At 39.2% G+C, this 16,712-nt stretch overlaps 1 protein-coding gene across 2 annotated transcripts in view; it reads left to right on the forward strand.

Moving 5' to 3' along the window:
* SMIM14 (small integral membrane protein 14) overlaps nucleotides 1–10,912 on the forward strand; it is a 38,819-nt gene extending 27,907 nt beyond the window's left edge. For both annotated transcript variants that reach the window (XM_085059124.1, XM_085059123.1), the window contains exons 4-5: nucleotides 7,033–7,181; nucleotides 7,757–10,912. In XM_085059124.1, the coding sequence (XP_084915250.1) occupies nucleotides 7,033–7,181; nucleotides 7,757–7,789 (182 nt within the window). In that variant the 3' untranslated portion in view covers nucleotides 7,790–10,912. The remainder of the gene's footprint in view (nucleotides 1–7,032; nucleotides 7,182–7,756) is intronic.
* Nucleotides 10,913–16,712: the final 5,800 nt, after the last annotated feature.

Here is a 16,712-nt window from a genome sequence, read left to right on the forward strand (position 1 = left end):
GGGAACAAGAGGGGAAATTTTGGAGGGGGCTTTATTTGTCCTCCTCAGATTCAGAGCAGCCTAACCAGTGAAGACTAGGTGGAGACAAGATACTGAGCACACACACACACATATACACACACGTGTTTGCAGCTGGGGCTGGGTGATGGACTGTTAGTACTGTGATCCCTCTACTCCACTGAGGAAGAGGAGGCTCCCCACCAGCTCCAACTCATAAGGTGACATACACTGTGACTGCATCTCTGTTGATTTGGCAGCCATGTAGTTAATGAAACAGAGGACTGATCTGTACACTTCTTTGGAATTTGCTGTGAAATGCATCAAGAAACCTCTTCCAAACATTGAGCAGTACTAGGGCAGTCAAACATTAGCAGCAACTGCAGTGAAGCATAGCTGTGTGGAGATTATGCAGTAATGTAGGCTTGCCCTGAGGTGCTGAGACACTTCCCATGAGCTAGAGGGAATGTTGTCAAATGTTTATAAACAAAAATTAAGTGGCTCTGGCTTTCCTATATCACTTTACCAGTTGAGTGTGTGAACTGGTAAAGTTCACTCAGCTTGCATCAGGGCTGCTGTCACGCTTTGAGGGAGCAGCAAGCACCTAAGCAGTGTTCCTGTAAGCAAGAGCTGCTCGTGCCTGTATCTTTTACTGGTCTAGGAGCAGTGCTGGCAAGATTTCCAACATCTTGGGGAGAGTGCATGCCTTTGTTCACCCTCATGTTCCTCCCTTTTCACTCCCCTGTAAAACCTGTTTGGAGATGGGCATACAGCTCAGACTTGCACTGAGCTCTGCCAGTGTGAAACTGTCCCAGATTCATGGCCATGCTGGGCTAAAGGGGGAAAACTGAGCTGTCCCACATAACCCCTGACAAAAAGAGTGTGGCACACATGTGCTGTACAGTGCTGATGGTTTACTCTTTCTTTATGGGCTTTCCAGATTACATTGTCTGTGACTTCTATTACCCCTCCTCTTCCAAATACACCTGTCCAAGGGCAGACTTTTTAGTCTCCCACACCTTAGACTTATATGTTTTTTTAAAATCAAAGGCATATAGTAGAGGGAAAGAGGCAGCTGATGGGAGACAGAATATTTTCTATATTAGAAGGAGGCACAAACAGGGTGTGCAGCTTTCTGAGCTTTAGTTCATGGTCAAAACCAAGCAATGGTAGGTCATTCTCACTTGTGCCTTGGGAGTCTTGGGTCATCAGTTTTTATGAAGCTTTTAGACTGTATAAACGAGTAAGTTCTGATGTGTATGGGCACAAAGCTTGTGGGATAGCTTTCATGTTACCAAGTTGAAGTACAGTGGGGATTTGAATGGCTTGCAACAAATAGCTTTCCATTCTGAGATTCTTGCAATAACTGTGCAGATGCAAGCAATTTGGCAGCAATTGTTCCAAACCAGTGGTTTGTTTCAAAAACCAAAGCAAAAATTATAGAGTAAATCCTTTCCTATGTTATTATATTGCCTTAAATTTAGTTCTAGTGAAGGTATTTTTCTGCTGATGCAGTGACACTGCCTGCCTGTTTGTCACGTTGTTTTGCAATGCTTCTGTGATTCTCTGCTTGTGCCTCTCTGTAAGACCCCAGAAAGGCAAAAATAAACAGATTGAACCTGGAGAAACTTCTAGAGATGTTTTCAGAAACATATTAAAACAATTCTTGGCCAGTCTTCTGTCCATTGCTTCATCCTGTTTTTATGAGTTATACAGTGATGAGCTTACATTTGAGGTGGGTCTCCTCTTCCCTAGGTCCCACAGCTCCATTTCCTGTTACTTGCTGACTTTGATTCCTCATTTCAGAGCCTCAATACGAACACATTTGTTTCACTCTCACCAATTTGCTCATTCCCAGAATTTTGTCTTCCTTCTGGAAGCACAGCTGGGAATGTTGTCATACACAGATTCTTAAATTGTAGGATTGTGGAATAACTGATGAGATGTATGTGGTTTTGTTTTGGAAGACGTCAGGGCTGGGGTTCAGCCAATGTCACAGCAGCATCATGTGTTGTGCTGTTGCTACCAGCTGCAAGTTTTCAGGAACGCCCTCTGTTGATTCTTCCTGTACATGCATTGTTTTTTCAACCCTTGATTTTGGTTCTTTTTTGGTTTTTTGGTGCCATATCAAAGCAGTAGTACCAGGGCTCCCTCATTCACTTTTTTGTGTTATTATCTATAGATTCTTACTTGTTCGCACCATTAGGTTGTAGTGACTTCCCTGCAGAATTTCCTGCCAGGGTCAGGATCAGTGCTTTTGGATTTGTACTCCTATGTGCAGAAAGATAGGAGCCTCACTTCATCAAGCATTTGGGCATGCTGCTCAATGGCTGTTCCTCTGCTGATTCTCCATGAGAATATCTCCTGTGACGTTAAAGTGTGTGTCAGAGTCTGATGACTGTTCTCTCAATTTCAGTGGGTGGCTTGCAGAACAAAAAGGCCGTAAGTTTTGAATAGGCAACACATTTAATATTTTGCTGGGATTATGAATGCTCAGCAAATCAGAAGATCTTAGAGTTTCCCTTGAAATGAGGAGTAAGCAGTAATTTTTTTCTGAATTCTGTTTAGTACAAGTGGAGCATGGAAGTTCTCTGACATGTGGCAGTTGCGACATCAGCAGCTCATCCAGCCTAGGGAGGATCCCAGCTGGTACTGATCTGCTCTGATGGCTCATGACTCTTCACAGTCAGCCTTCCGTGTCAAAGGAAATGAGGGGCTACTGCCTGAGTTTTTTTTCTCTGTGTTCTAGCAATTCCCAGATGTTGTGACCTCAATTTACCACGTTCATATTTTCAACACTATTCTCAGTGCTCTGTCTGCTAGGTTGTAATGTGGTCAGAGATGACTGTCTCAAATGTTGTCTGCTCTACTTCCAAATTTTTATGCAATTTAAAATGAATACATATCTGTGATTCATCTTGAGTTGTACTTATAGGACAGTCACTGAAGCCTAACCTAACAGCATGAAATGTCTGCCAACTCTTCCCTCCCTTTTCTGGGAATTCCCTTCTCCCTTCCTCTGCTCAAGTACTTTTTGGCTTTCTTCGTGTTCCTTATCCCTGCCTTTGAGAGTGTCAGCTTGGAGGCATTATCTGCTGAAGGGCTCTGTTTTTCCTGATGATTCACTTCTAAAATACCTCTCTTCATACAGTTTCATGCCTTTCCTTGAGCAAGGCTTCAAGCACCATGAAAAGAAGACACAAGTCAGAGAGCATGCTTTTGCCTTTGCACATGCAGATGTTAAACAGATTTTACCAGGGTCAATCTGTTTGTACTCCAAAAGAAGATATTTCTACCATGAGAGGGCAGACAAAAAGCACCGCATGGAACACACTTTTACAGTAAAAGAAATGAAATCTCTCCTCTTTCTTTAGAGCACAGCTTCACTCTGAAGGAAAAACTTCAGTTTAAGAGGAGAACTAAGTTCATATAAAGGTATTTAACATAGGCCCTTAGTAGTTTGAATATTGTGTTCTTGAGATTTCAGTTGCACAGTCAGGAGATGGTTGACCTTAAATCTTTAGAAACTGTTTTTACCAAACTCATAATTTTAATAGCTTTGACTGCCTTCTAGAACCTCAAATGAATATGCAATCATCTGTCACAAAATATTTTTCTTCCCCTTCCCATTTCTCTCAGAGAGAAGACTAGTTTGTGTGGCCTAGTCTCTGCTTCTGTAGGAAAAAACAAGTCCAAAAACTGTATTTCATACATGGAGCAACAGATAGGATTCACCATAGTCATTAACTCCCATGGGAGTTAATCTCACAATCTTAGACCAGGTCCTCATCAAGCTTTCTCCTGCACAGAGATAATTCAGCCCTGCTTAAAAAAAAAAAAAAATCCAGGTAACCACAGAGCCAGAACTGCTCACAGGCATCATTGAGAAGTGTGTGGATATATATGTATGCCAAACCCAGGGGACCAGATACTCTAAAAATAAAGACCTTGGGCTGAATTCAGTGTTGCATGGAAAGGTAGATTAGAGACTGTGTGTCATGTCACTCAGTGACATGGGAATATGTACTGTTACATTCTATACTAGCTGATATCTCCTGAGTACTGAAGATTAATAACCAGATCCATCCATCAAAGTGCATGGTGGCAGGAACATTAATCTCAGAACAGGACAATCTTCTGTCCATCTGGAAATATTAGAAAATACCATCCACATGTGCTCTTAGAGGATAATCTTTATTCTTCAAGGAATCAAAACATCACTTCTAAATTAGCTGCAAAAATATACCAGTTATAGATAAAGGCACTGTGGCTGTGAACTCTTAAAAAAAAGGGGTTTTTTTCTTCTGCCCAACACCATGAATTCCATCCTGCTTGGTTTCAGCTTTATTCAGCTGTTCTTCATCCATAAGCTGGTTTTATCTGGTTATTTTGTGATCTCAGGAATAGAGGTCTTTGTAGAAAGATTGTTATCTCCAACATGTAACTGCGCCCAGTAGCTGAAATAGCTTCTTCCCTGTTCTCTTGATTTGTGATGCAAAGCTTTGAAAAGTTGGATTCACCCCAGCTATGTGAAACTTTGCTTATCCTCTTCTCTGTAAGAGATTAAAGTAACAGATTCTGAAATATCTCACATCCTTATTAAAGCACATGGTCATTTGTGAGGGATGTGGGTTTAACAGTTTTTGAAAAGTGTACACATCGTTGTGTCTGTTTCAGTATCTGGCATGCCTTGAGTAGGTAGTACAGGGCCAGTTAGATCAGCTATTGTCTTGCTTAACTTAGTTCAGAACATGTTTCAGCACATTTGGTTCCATCTGAACTGTATTACAATGCAGGCTGGAAAAAACTGTGTCTTGCAAGGAACACCTGTGGTTTCCCTCTGTGGTCCCTTCTGTTCCCCTCCCTGACCTGTAGCATGAGCTGATCTGGCAGCATTTGCTTACCTCAACTTTTGTTGAACCGCAGGCGGTAAGTGCACTAATGTTCAGCAACAATTCCAGAAGGCAGGCAGACTAGTCTGTTTCTCTGCATTGGATGGGGAATCCTAACTAACAGGTGATCTGAATTTTCAGTGTTCTACCAAACATATTTGCCAAAACAGGTACCTGAGGCCTTCTTACTTGTTGCTGAAGGTAGCCTCAGAGGGGCTAACAATGTTGTCTGGAAGCCCCAAAATAAAGCAGTTGTTCTTTTCATGCCAAAGTATGTGTTGGTCTCCTGGATTGCATGTATAAAGATCATCCAAGATTTAAAATATTGATATATGATGCTGATAATAACAATATTTTGGTCAACAAAACTGAAAGTCTAAACTCTTATCTTCACAATTCTCTATGCTTTCAAAATCCAATATGTAAGAGTTTAGTGAATTAAAGGCTGTAGCACTCCTCTTCATTTTCTGTGCACTATGCCTTTCTCCTCATATACAAAGCCCTTTAATTCACTCAGATCTTCAAAAGAATTCTCACTTGTAATTGCATATAATTCTAATAATAAAATTCCTCTACATTCACAACTTCTCGAGTTTAGAAATATCTGTGTTGGACATTTAAAAGGCACAAGCAGTTCCATTTGCTCATACATGTTAATGGTGTTATTTGTGCTGTGAGAAGCACAAACTTCTATAATATGTGGGTTTTTTCTTCTTTGACATTTTTGAGTGCATGTGATATCTGTAAAGGACATCAGTCTAACAGCCCCAACTTATGAAGCAGTGTGGAGGATGGCACAGCTCTAAGCTTCCCTGCAGGGTCCCTCTGCTGTGTTATGAGCAAACCCTTTCCATGGAAGAGCCTCTGTTAGCAGTGCCACCCAGGATGATGGTGATGAGGGTGGTTCTGTGGTATCAGCATTAATCTTTGAGGAAATGATCCCAACAGGATATAAGTAATCAAGTAAACGTTAAATAAGAACAATCAGTCAGTACTGAATCCAGACAACTCCATAATGAGGTGAACCACATAAGACAACTGAAAAATCTGACAGGTACAAGTATCTCTGTGGAGTTTTCTGGATGTTAAAATTTTCAAGTTGAGTAGTAAAATAGAACAGCTCTTCCCTTTCCAAAGGTTATTCATTGTAGCTTCGTAGTAAATGCTCTGTATTAATTGAGCATCTAGATCATTAATGAAGATGTTGAGTCTTTAGATACTATGATAAATGGATTCATGTAAGTACTTTAGGTAATTAGCTATACATGGGTTTACACTTCAGCTGACAAGATTAGTTACTGTTTGATTATTGGAAATGGTGTTTCAGAGGAGAAAAATAGTTTTAAAATGTGCAGGTATTTGCAAAAATTTCTTGATCCAAACAGATCAAGCAGCCATTTCCAGCCTGAGGGTATTTTCTTAAATTCATTTCCACATGTTGATGTTTCAGGTATTCAGGTATGGAAATTTGGTGTAAAATTTTTATATTGTGTTCCTGGGCTTCACTTTGTAATGTTTCTCTGCAGCATTTTTTTCCGTCCTGGCAGATATGTTGCTAGCAGAAATACCACATGACCCAGATGATCAGTCATGGAGATCTGGCATATTGACACTGAAACTTCTTCAAACAAATTCTCAAGAAATAACTTAGAGTAGTCAAGAAATTAATTACTATTAGTTTGCTCCCTTCTTGCTAGAACAGCATGTTCTCTGAGTGAGGCCTAACAATGCAGCGTAAGCTTTCATCAGTTTAGTCTTATTCTTTTATTTGTTTGAGGCAAAAAACAAAGACCAACATACACATGGGGGCTTTTCCTACCAAGTGTCCTATCAAGTTTGATTTCTTAAATGTGAAGTATGTTTATCATGTCCAGTTCGCTAGGAGTTAACACGAACTAAGACATATTCACAATAATTCTGAGAATGACAGTAAAATATTATCAGATAGATGATTCTCTTTTCAAATAGGTAAGAAATGTGGTAAAAACCCAGGAATACTGTTTCAAAGCCAAAATGAGGGACTAATCAGAACACTCAATTTTAAAAAAATTCAGGTTTTTTTCTGAGACTGTATTTTTGTTTTCACTTGGGGAAAAGAACTCTGTTGTCGCTCTATTATTACTTGAGTTTTCCTTGTCTGTAGTGCCAGGACCAAACTCCTCCAGTGACAATGGCATCAGCTTTGCTATGATAATGATGGCCTGGGTGGTGATTGCACTTGTCTTGTTCTTACTGAGACCTAGTAATCTAAGAGGATCAAACACAGCCGGAAAGCCAACCAGCCAACACAATGTAAGTGTATCTTCAAGTACCCTGCAGGGAGATTCTATAATAGCTTAAATCTATTTTGGTTTAATACAGACTGTCTTAAAGTAAATTTTTTCTTCCATTTTTTTTCCCTGTGTTTTCTTGGAACTCCATTAAAAATGAAAATGAGTAAAATCAAAATGAAAGTAAAATCATGAGGGCTGAATATGAGGCCTGCTGTGGGATGGAATAGATACAGGTGACCAAGTGTGAGCCATAATGTGCTCTGGATACTGTCTGTCTCTGGTTGAAACTGCCTTCTGCATTCTTCGGTGCAAGGGGGACAAGCATAGCATTAAGAGAAGTCAGTAAACAAAATTACAGCATGATACTGAGAAAGGGTGATCTTTGTCCTAGAAGTGGGATCATGGAGAAATCTCAATCAATACAGGAAATAATACAGTTTTTTCATGTTCATTTACTCTAATTATTTTAAGAGATACTGAAAAACTGTAAAAGAAAACACAATATAACGCTTCTGAGTTCTTTTTTTGCTAAATCCTCCTATGTGAAGCACTATTTCTAATCGTGGACCTGCTTTTCTTCCTTCTTCTCCCAAGGGACAAGAACCACCAGCCCCACCAGTGGACTAGAGCATTCAGTATTGGAAAAGTTCAGCAGCTAAAACCTTGCACGACCAAATGAACGAAGTGACCAGATTACTCCTAAACCCCACTCCATACTGTTTTCTTTTCTCATTTATATAGAGCAGAATTATCATTCAGCAGTAATCTTCATGGACTGCTTTTAGCGACTTCAATTTTAAGTTAATTTTTGCTTTGTATGTTATTACAATTCCTAATAGATTGTAATTTGAATAATGGTGAGGCATTGCAGGGTTTTTTGGTTGTTACTGTTACTGTGGACATTCCACTCAGTCTCTTTCTGTTACAATGATCTTAATTTCTTTGCTGTGATTTCTGATACACATTGAAATAAAAAGAAAATCCCAGTCCATCTGTAATAATGGAAGGTTACTGACCTTTCTTCAGATTAATTCATATTTCTTCTCCAGTATGCTTTTGAGAGTTATACTATGGTTGAAAGTATTAACTTAGTTATGTGGTGAAAAATAGAAATTGTTTTTTATTTGCCCTGGGTTCAGAGCAACTTTTAGTCTGGTTTTTGGGCCACTAACACAGTTTTCAGGGTTGCTGGCAAAAGCATGGATTGTCCACTAGAATTATACTCTGTGTGCGTGCACACATAAGTGAATGTGACAATTGCCACTGTCAAAGCTTTGATCTATATATTGGCAACTTTACACAAGATATTATACCACCAAAAAAGGAAGTAATTTAGCCTTGTTCATTAATGAATTGTATGTCTTATTCAATACGTTGTCAAAAAAACGTACTCTAAACCCAGATGTGTTTAAATATAGACTTAATAAAAAGAGAAATTTAGTAAGAAGAACTTGGTAGAATTTTCTGTCCTGGTATAGTCTTCTCATAATTGTTACCTTAACAAGTTTTTAGCCATGATGTAATGTCTATTGGGCAGGATGAAATCATACAAGAAGTTACAACAGTTACCAACTTTTGGTATACATGTACTGGATTATTCAGGTTTTTTCACCTAGATGTTATCAGCAATTCTTACCATTTCATCCTTATCTACTAGTCGTAATTGTAGAATAACAAACTTGCAGGTGACTACATATGGCATGTCTTTCCCCTCTAATATTTGTGTGTATGTGTGGTATGTTTAAGTGTGTGTATGTGTGGCTGTGCACACACCTGTGCACATCTCCCATTGTGGCAAATGGGAATTACTTTTTTATGTACATTAATTTAAGAACATTTTAAAGATGTACAGAAAAGCAACACTGTATATTTTTCTTGTTCAATTTGAAAAATTGATGAGAATAATGTAAAGAACATTTTTATGTTACCAACATGAAGCTTCTTTCTTTAAAGGTCAGTAGAACAGACATACGGGAATTTAAAGCCTTACTCTACAAACCTTTATTTCATGAGGACTTTAGTTATGGAGCTGAAGGAACTAACTGTTAAAGTTCAAGGAGGTTTGTATTAACAGGCTCTAACAAAAATCTTCCATCAGATCCCATGGCTGACAGGCACAGGGTTTTGCTCTTCAGGGTAAATGGTGAGCCAGCTAAGCCTCCTTGTAGAGGTACAGTGTAGACCTGAAGAAAGGCTTCTGTAATTTGATGTAATTGACCTTTGAATTTCTATGGAATAGTGTGCTCCCAAGCATAGGAGTGTGTGTAAAAAAATAAAAAAAAATTAGAAAAGAAGAAGAAGATTGGGCCAGGTGCTCTCAGTGACATCACTGCAGTGCCATGTAAAGCAATGAAACTGCAGCAGAGAAGCTGAGAGAATTTGTCCCATTATATCTAATAATGTACAGGCCACAAACACTGTGTAAAGATGTCACTGGGACTCTGCCTGTGCTTGCTTTTTTGCTTTCCATGTACATTTATGTTTAGGATACTGTTCAGAACAAGTAATACAGTATCATTTTGTTGAACCCACAAGGAACCATATGTAATCGCCCACAATGACCCTTTCTCCCCAAGGATTTTTGGCCAAAATTCTTCACTATTGGAGGCATAAAACAAGCTTCCAATTGATTAAAAAGCCAACTGAAACAGGCCTCTATTCAGACAGAGCACTACTCCTCATCCAGCTGGAAGTTGGTGAGATTTACAGGAGATGCTCCTCACTTGTGAGGATCAGTCTCACTTAAATGTCTGTTTATGTATTTATAAAATTTACCACATGCACCCAGCTCCAAGAGTCTTGGCAAATGAACTTTTTGTTCAGAGGAATGTTGTGGTTTACCTTTAAATGAACTGTCTTTGCTTGAAATTCCTCTAATTGTCCCAGTGATTTTATACATGTATGCTTTCCTCATGTAAATTGCTATTTTAAATTTTCTATGTAAAAGAAAAAAACATTGGAAATATTTTATTGTAAAATGTTTTCCAAAAGAGCCAGGCCACTATCCCACATCAAAATGTATGCCTTTTAAATTCAGATACTCTCTCCAAGATATAACCTTCTGATCAGCACTCTTAATTAAAATAAAAATAACTAACCATAGGACTGTATTTGCCACTCTTAGTTGTGTTAAATAGTGCCTTACTCATCAAGTAGTTGCACTGAAGTTTGTGGAACTACTCTGAGATAATGTACTAGTAGCAGCTTTAGTAAGGGTGGCAGCAATCTGGCCTTTAGTGTTGTAATTTGCAATTAAGTAATTGTATCATGATTACAGATTTTATGGTAAAGTTTGAGAAGTGTCAAAGAGATTAGTGGTATGCAAAACTCCAGGATATGATCAGTTTGGTAATGATGGTTTTAAGCTTGGTTAGTAAGAGATACAAGTTGCAGCAACTTGGGAAATACGGAGGGAAGTTTACAATTATACCTTAACTTTGTTAAAACAATAGTATTTTTAAAGTCTGCTTAACACAATTACTATACTCTGAAATAAGAAATCATATGTATTCATGCACTGTCTGCAGATCACTTAGCCTTGTCATATATTCATGATTGAAAAAGGAAGAGTGATGATATGTACTTAATGTAAATCAGTTGTTTAAAATATCTGAATTATGCCAAACAAAAAATCATCTGTGCCATCTGCGGTTTCCTAGTAATCTTTTACTGAGTACTTGGATTGGGATAAAGGGCTTGTACTATGCACTTTTTATTGACTTAACAAAATAAATAGCAATCATTAGTAAACTTTGTCTTTGTCTTTTAGTTTTTGTATAAGATGCAGGACTGCACCAACCTGTCAAATTTTTAAGGTAATTTGAAATCTGAAAATAAGTATCAGTAAAAATAGTGTGTCACCTGTGTAACTTTTAAAATGTAAATTCCAAATTTTCTAACGGACACTTGTCTTCTGTATGTATCTCAAGCAAGTCAGAACAAATTAAAAGCAAATTCCAAGGCTTAAGATACTTTGATGACCAGCATGGCTGTCTCTGCCTTTTGCTCTTCAAAGTAGTCATGCAACGTAGGAAGTTAGAAATAATACAGTAAGAAAAGTAATGACAAATATGCTTATTATGTTACTTTGTTTTAGATCAAATCCTACTACTTTGTGATTCGCAGTCTATTTTCTAGTTCTAGATCTTGGCAGTGTTGGATCCAGAGCTGCCAAAGGAAGGAGGATGTTGCAATGGATCTAAGGCAGCACATAGGATAGTAGAGACCTGCTGCTTCCTCACTTTCCCCATGAAGTGCAGAGCACTCCAGAAGCAGAGCACAAAATTCTGAGCACTGCCTCAACAGCAACTCAGATCCCTCATTAGGGATTCCTGTGTTGATCTGAGCAAGAAAAGGAGAACCAGGGGAGCATTAGGGTTTAAAATAATATGCAGCTATCCAGAGATAGTGGCAATAAATACCAGAGAATCAGAAACAAAATAATAATAATAATGACAACAACAAGAAGTAACAAATGTTTTTGGCATTTGAATCAATCTAGAAAGTACTAGTTCTTAATCCGAGATCATTTATGTCTGTTCATCAAGATTTACCCTTTTACTCAAATGTGAGATTATAAATAACCTCTAAAACTAAAGCTAAACTTTTTTTTTAAGGATGCTTGTTAAAATGTTTGCCAAGGATGCAGATGCCTTTTGAGAAAAGTGGTGTAGAAAGGAAAGTGCCACAAATCTAAATTCACACTGTTGAATAAATCTGTACAAGGCCTAGCTGTTCGAGATCATCAGGTAATTCAAGATTACTCTGCCCCAAAGCCTGAAAAAAAATTGTCCTATCTAGAATGTTTGGGAAAAATACACCAAATTATTGCAGCAAAATATTCCGTTAAGTGGATTCCTTGCAAAAATGGACTACTTACATTCTTTTCTCCTTCTCCTTAGTTGTTCTGTGCCAGCCAGTGGCCTACAGTGCCATTCACTGCAAAGATGTGGACCTTGGGGTGGGCGAAGAAGTGAAATATTCCATGCTGAACCACATCCTCACTTGTAAAACACAACCCGTACCAATGTCCAGGCAACATCAGCTGAAGATTTGTCTTTTCGTATAAGAAAAGTAACTGAACATGTTACTTGATCTTGTATCAAAACCAGCAAATCCCATAGTAGATACTTTGTAGTTAAATATAATAAGCACAAGAATCTGGCTTCCGTATTACCTTCTTAACATCTACATGTCAGAGCGTTGGCCAGAGGGAGTGTCTGAAACAAATGTGCTTCAATATTTGGCAATACATACTAATTCACCATATATATACAGCTTTTTAAAGGTTTCACTCTTCTTGATTTTATGGAAGGTGTTACTGTAAAGTATTTAACAAGATATTAATTGAAAATAAAGCAGTAATTTGTGATTAAAGATCACAAGCAGCAAGGTTTTAAAAAAAAGTCTTTTGCATTTATAGGTTTTGTTGTTACATCTTCCAAGCTAAAAATTATGAAATGGAGGAATAATTTTTGTGACTATGTAGTTTCCAGACTTATAACTGGTTTAAAATTAATGAAGATTATTCATTTTTTCTGCTGCAAAAAATATCCTTAAAATGTAGAAGAAGATCCTAGGGATGAGAAAATATGTTTCCTTAAGCATATTAATGAAAAACCCACCATTGTACAACAATCTGAAGGTCACAGCCATTGGGTCAGTATAAAAAGCAAATCTTAAAAAAGGTGTAGTTCAGTTTAGGGCAGAACTGGAAATGATGAATTATAAGATGAATATGATTAGAAAGAAAGCAACCCAAAGAAGCCTCCACAGGACTGGCACTACACCAAACACTGCATGTAATACATCAAAATCTGCTTTCTTGTGATGATGAGTAAAAATTGGGTTTCTTCAACTCCCCTAGTGATTTCATGCTGCCTTGTTGAAATAAACAATCCAAATAATCATTCTCCCACTTGATCAAATACTAGCTTGCAATTTGAATCACAAATGCATCTTGTCTCTGACACCACCTCCTGCTGCATGCTGGTTGAGCTTCAATATGGAAGGGGAAAAGATTAAGCCAAATTAGCTTCTACTATACTGTGAGAGCGGATCAAGTCTTCACCTCATTTTATGCAAACAACTGTTAAGGCAATGGGACAGTTCAGCTGAGTAAAGCCTTTTAAAGAAGGGATGCTACAAGACAATTTCTCTCCAATGGGGCAGTGATGAGAAGCAGTGCCTCATTTGGCTGCTCTTACTTCCACTGCATTAGGTTTAGCATTTAGTATTTCCTTATTGTTTTGTCGAGAAGCTCTTAGCCTGAAATGGCTCTCCTGGTGTGAGCTGTAGTGTGCCCCATGTTCAGAAAAGCAATGCTGCTGGCCACAGCACTGCCTCTGAAGGAACACCTTTGATGTCTGGTATGATGTGTATGGTTTCCAGAAAAACATCAGAAGAGAATGAAAGAAAAGAGACATTTACAAAACAACATAAGGCCATCAAATGTAATCATGCCTGGAAGGAAGTGTGAATAATTTCTGTGTATGCTGAGAGCTTTAAATAATCTAATTAGAGGAAGGTCATATACTGGGAAACAAAACATCGTTGTGCAGAAACTTAAAGAATGAGGTTTGACAGGATGTTCTCATCAGAGTTTTCAGGGTGGCCTTCCTCTGACTTTTAATTCTGCATGGCTTTGGGGTTTTATTTATATGGCAATATTATACATTAATCCTGATGGAGTTACTGTCCAGGTGTTCCATGACCTGTGCAAACAGCCATGTTGAACCTGACCAGAAACTGACTGCATTTTGCAACAAATACTACCAATAATTGCAGTTTGAGATACTGGTTTGTTGTCACCAAAAAAAAAAATGCTATGTTAATCATAAGCTGTTTGGGCAAACTGTTAGATTGTTTAGCAATGTCAAAGTTCTGGTGAGCCAGAGAGGTGGAGATGAGGAGAGGGCGTAAGCAGGCACGTGCCAGGCAGAAAATGTCTCTTGTAGCAACATAATGCTGGCTCTGAGCACACGTAGAGCTCAGGTTCTCCTCTGCCTGTGTTCAAGAACGGCGTATGGCTGCTTTATGCAGCTGTTGGAGCCTTTTCAACACGCATGCCCAGTCCCACAGGTCCTGAATAATCTCTTTAGCTGCATCTCCTTCCTTCCTCTTAGCATTGTGAAACACAAAGCACGGATTCAAATACTGATCCAACTGGTCTTCTGGGCACTTTTGTGCCTCAGCCTGGGACTATTGCCGAGTACTTCAGATTTCCCAGTAACAGGTGGGGTTGTCTCCCAGTCATGCTGTGTCAAAAGTTAAAAAAAGGCTTGACAGACAATGGTGGTTGTTGAATCTGTGTCAGATGTTAGTGTCAGAAACTGATTACACAAGCACAGCTGCCTTTAGTTAATGATCAGCTAAATCTGGTTGGTGATCAGTCTGACATTAAACACTCCCCAGATAGGATTCTTCTTTAATATCCAGGGCTCCTTGCTGGCTTTTCCTCTTGCCTCCAACATCAGGGTGCCAGCCAGGAGATTATGCAATCATGCACTCACTTGCTCTTTGTCTTCCCTCTCCTTCCCCTCATCCCCCAAATCCTTCATAAACCATGATTTCTCCCTTGCATAATGGAACAGCTTGTACATGGGAGGTGAAGAGTGGCCCCTCCATCCACCTTTGGCATTCAGATCGCCCTTCACTCGGTGGTTTCTGGAAAGGCGCAGGTGTGGCCTCAAACCTACTCCCCAATATGCTGGAAGAGGGATTCACCTAACCTTTGAGTCAATTGCCAATGCTAAAGAAAAACATACCTGAAATCCCATTCCTCCTGTTATTCAGGTTATTTATCCTGCACTGCAAAAGTATTCACAGTCTATGCTGACCCTTAAAAAAAATAGAGCAGAGCTCACAACTTTTATTTTAAAAAATGGCCAGCAGTGGGCCAGCCTCACCTGCTTTGCAGCAGCCTTGCATAAGCTTTCTTGCTTCTGTGCACTGCTGTAAAAAATTCTACATCCTGGCAAATTATGGGTCTGCCTGAATGGAAAAACCAAGAAGATCCCACCCAATAATTCACAATTTTTGCTGTAAGAGGAGGGGAGACCCAAACTTCATGCTATTTTCATTGCAATGCCTTTGAGCCCTACATTTTTTAATCTGCCTGCAGTGCCCTCAGCACCAGAGTGTAGGCTATAGGGAAACAAAAGCAGCCCTCACCATCCTTTCACGGAATAATTTAGGTTGGAAAAGACCTCCTAGATCATGCAGTCCAACCTTTCAGGTAAAGTGCTGTTTACAAAAGAGAATTCAAGATCCACATCCCAGGCAGGGGTGTGGTTGTCTGTCATTGGAGGTCCTTTGCTATGAGAAAAGGGACTGGGGTCCATTGCCAGTTCCAAGGGCTGTTCAAACATTTGAAACAGCTCTCAAATAACAGACTACAACCCAAACCTTTCTCCTCCCAGGAAAGGGCCCTGATTACCAGATCCAAAGGATATTCCCTTTGAAGATCCTTGGCAAAGTAGCATAGTTGCAAGGGGAGCGTTAGATCCTCATGTATTTTTTATAATCCTCAGGACACAGCACTCTCCTAAGTATGCCTGAACCTCCCCCAGCCAAGGAAGGCTCTGAAGCTCTTGTCCTTATTCTTAGCAAACTCAGTAACTGGAAGGTATTAGCTGAGTCTAATGAACTACTACTGATGCCTAAAATGCTGGTAAAAAATTGAGATGCAGACACCACAGTATAGGAAAAGGGTATTACCTTGGTTTAACAGGATCTCAGGTGCACCATGACGAAAAGAGAGTGACGATATCATGCGTTTACAATTTATGGACTTCATAAATTAGCATACTTATCTAAAATTCCCCAATAAGAAGCCTAACAAATGAAGTAATTGTCCCCTTATTCAAATTACCTCCCCCCAAAAAGGTTACAACTTAGTTTACAAAAACATGTCCCAGTGATGGGGCTCTTTCAAGGTTGATGCCTCATGCTCTTGAGATTGTGGCGATTGTTTTGTCTTCTCCAAAGAATTCTGAACAAGGCTAGAGTACAAGGGTTATAAACATGTGGGGCTACAATGAGAGAGTAAAAAGTACAGGAATGGGAAAGGGTAAAAAGTATATAAAGAGTATAAAAGTATAATGAAAAAGGACAAAAAACCCATCAGGCATCACTACCTACCCACACATACACCAGCAGGCAGAGGGGAAGTCTTTCTCACACAAACCTGGCCTTGCACACAACCACTGTACCCCTCCTGTTTATGGAAAATTCACTCCTTGTGTGCCAAGTACACACTAAGGATACTTACCAAGACCCTCAGGGGATGTCTTAAAAGACCTGAAGTAGTTTTGGCTCTGGCTGGTACAGAGGGACCAGATAACATTCTTGCAGTACAAATGTATGCATTCATGGCTATTCTGAGACCTGAGGAGACAGACTGGCATTTGAAGAGGATGGTATAGGTGAGACTGACTTCTGAGTCACTCACTCACTGAGCTTCTATTTGCTTTGCTTAGGTTTCCCTGGAAAAAAGAACCCACATGTGCTCAAGACTGAGACATCTGTGGCAATAAGCAATGAGAAAAGC

Source organism: Lichenostomus cassidix, chromosome 4, assembly GCF_008360975.1.
Source record: "Lichenostomus cassidix isolate B80296 chromosome 4, HeHo_3.0, whole genome shotgun sequence".
Taxonomy (NCBI): Eukaryota; Metazoa; Chordata; class Aves; order Passeriformes; family Meliphagidae; genus Lichenostomus; species Lichenostomus cassidix.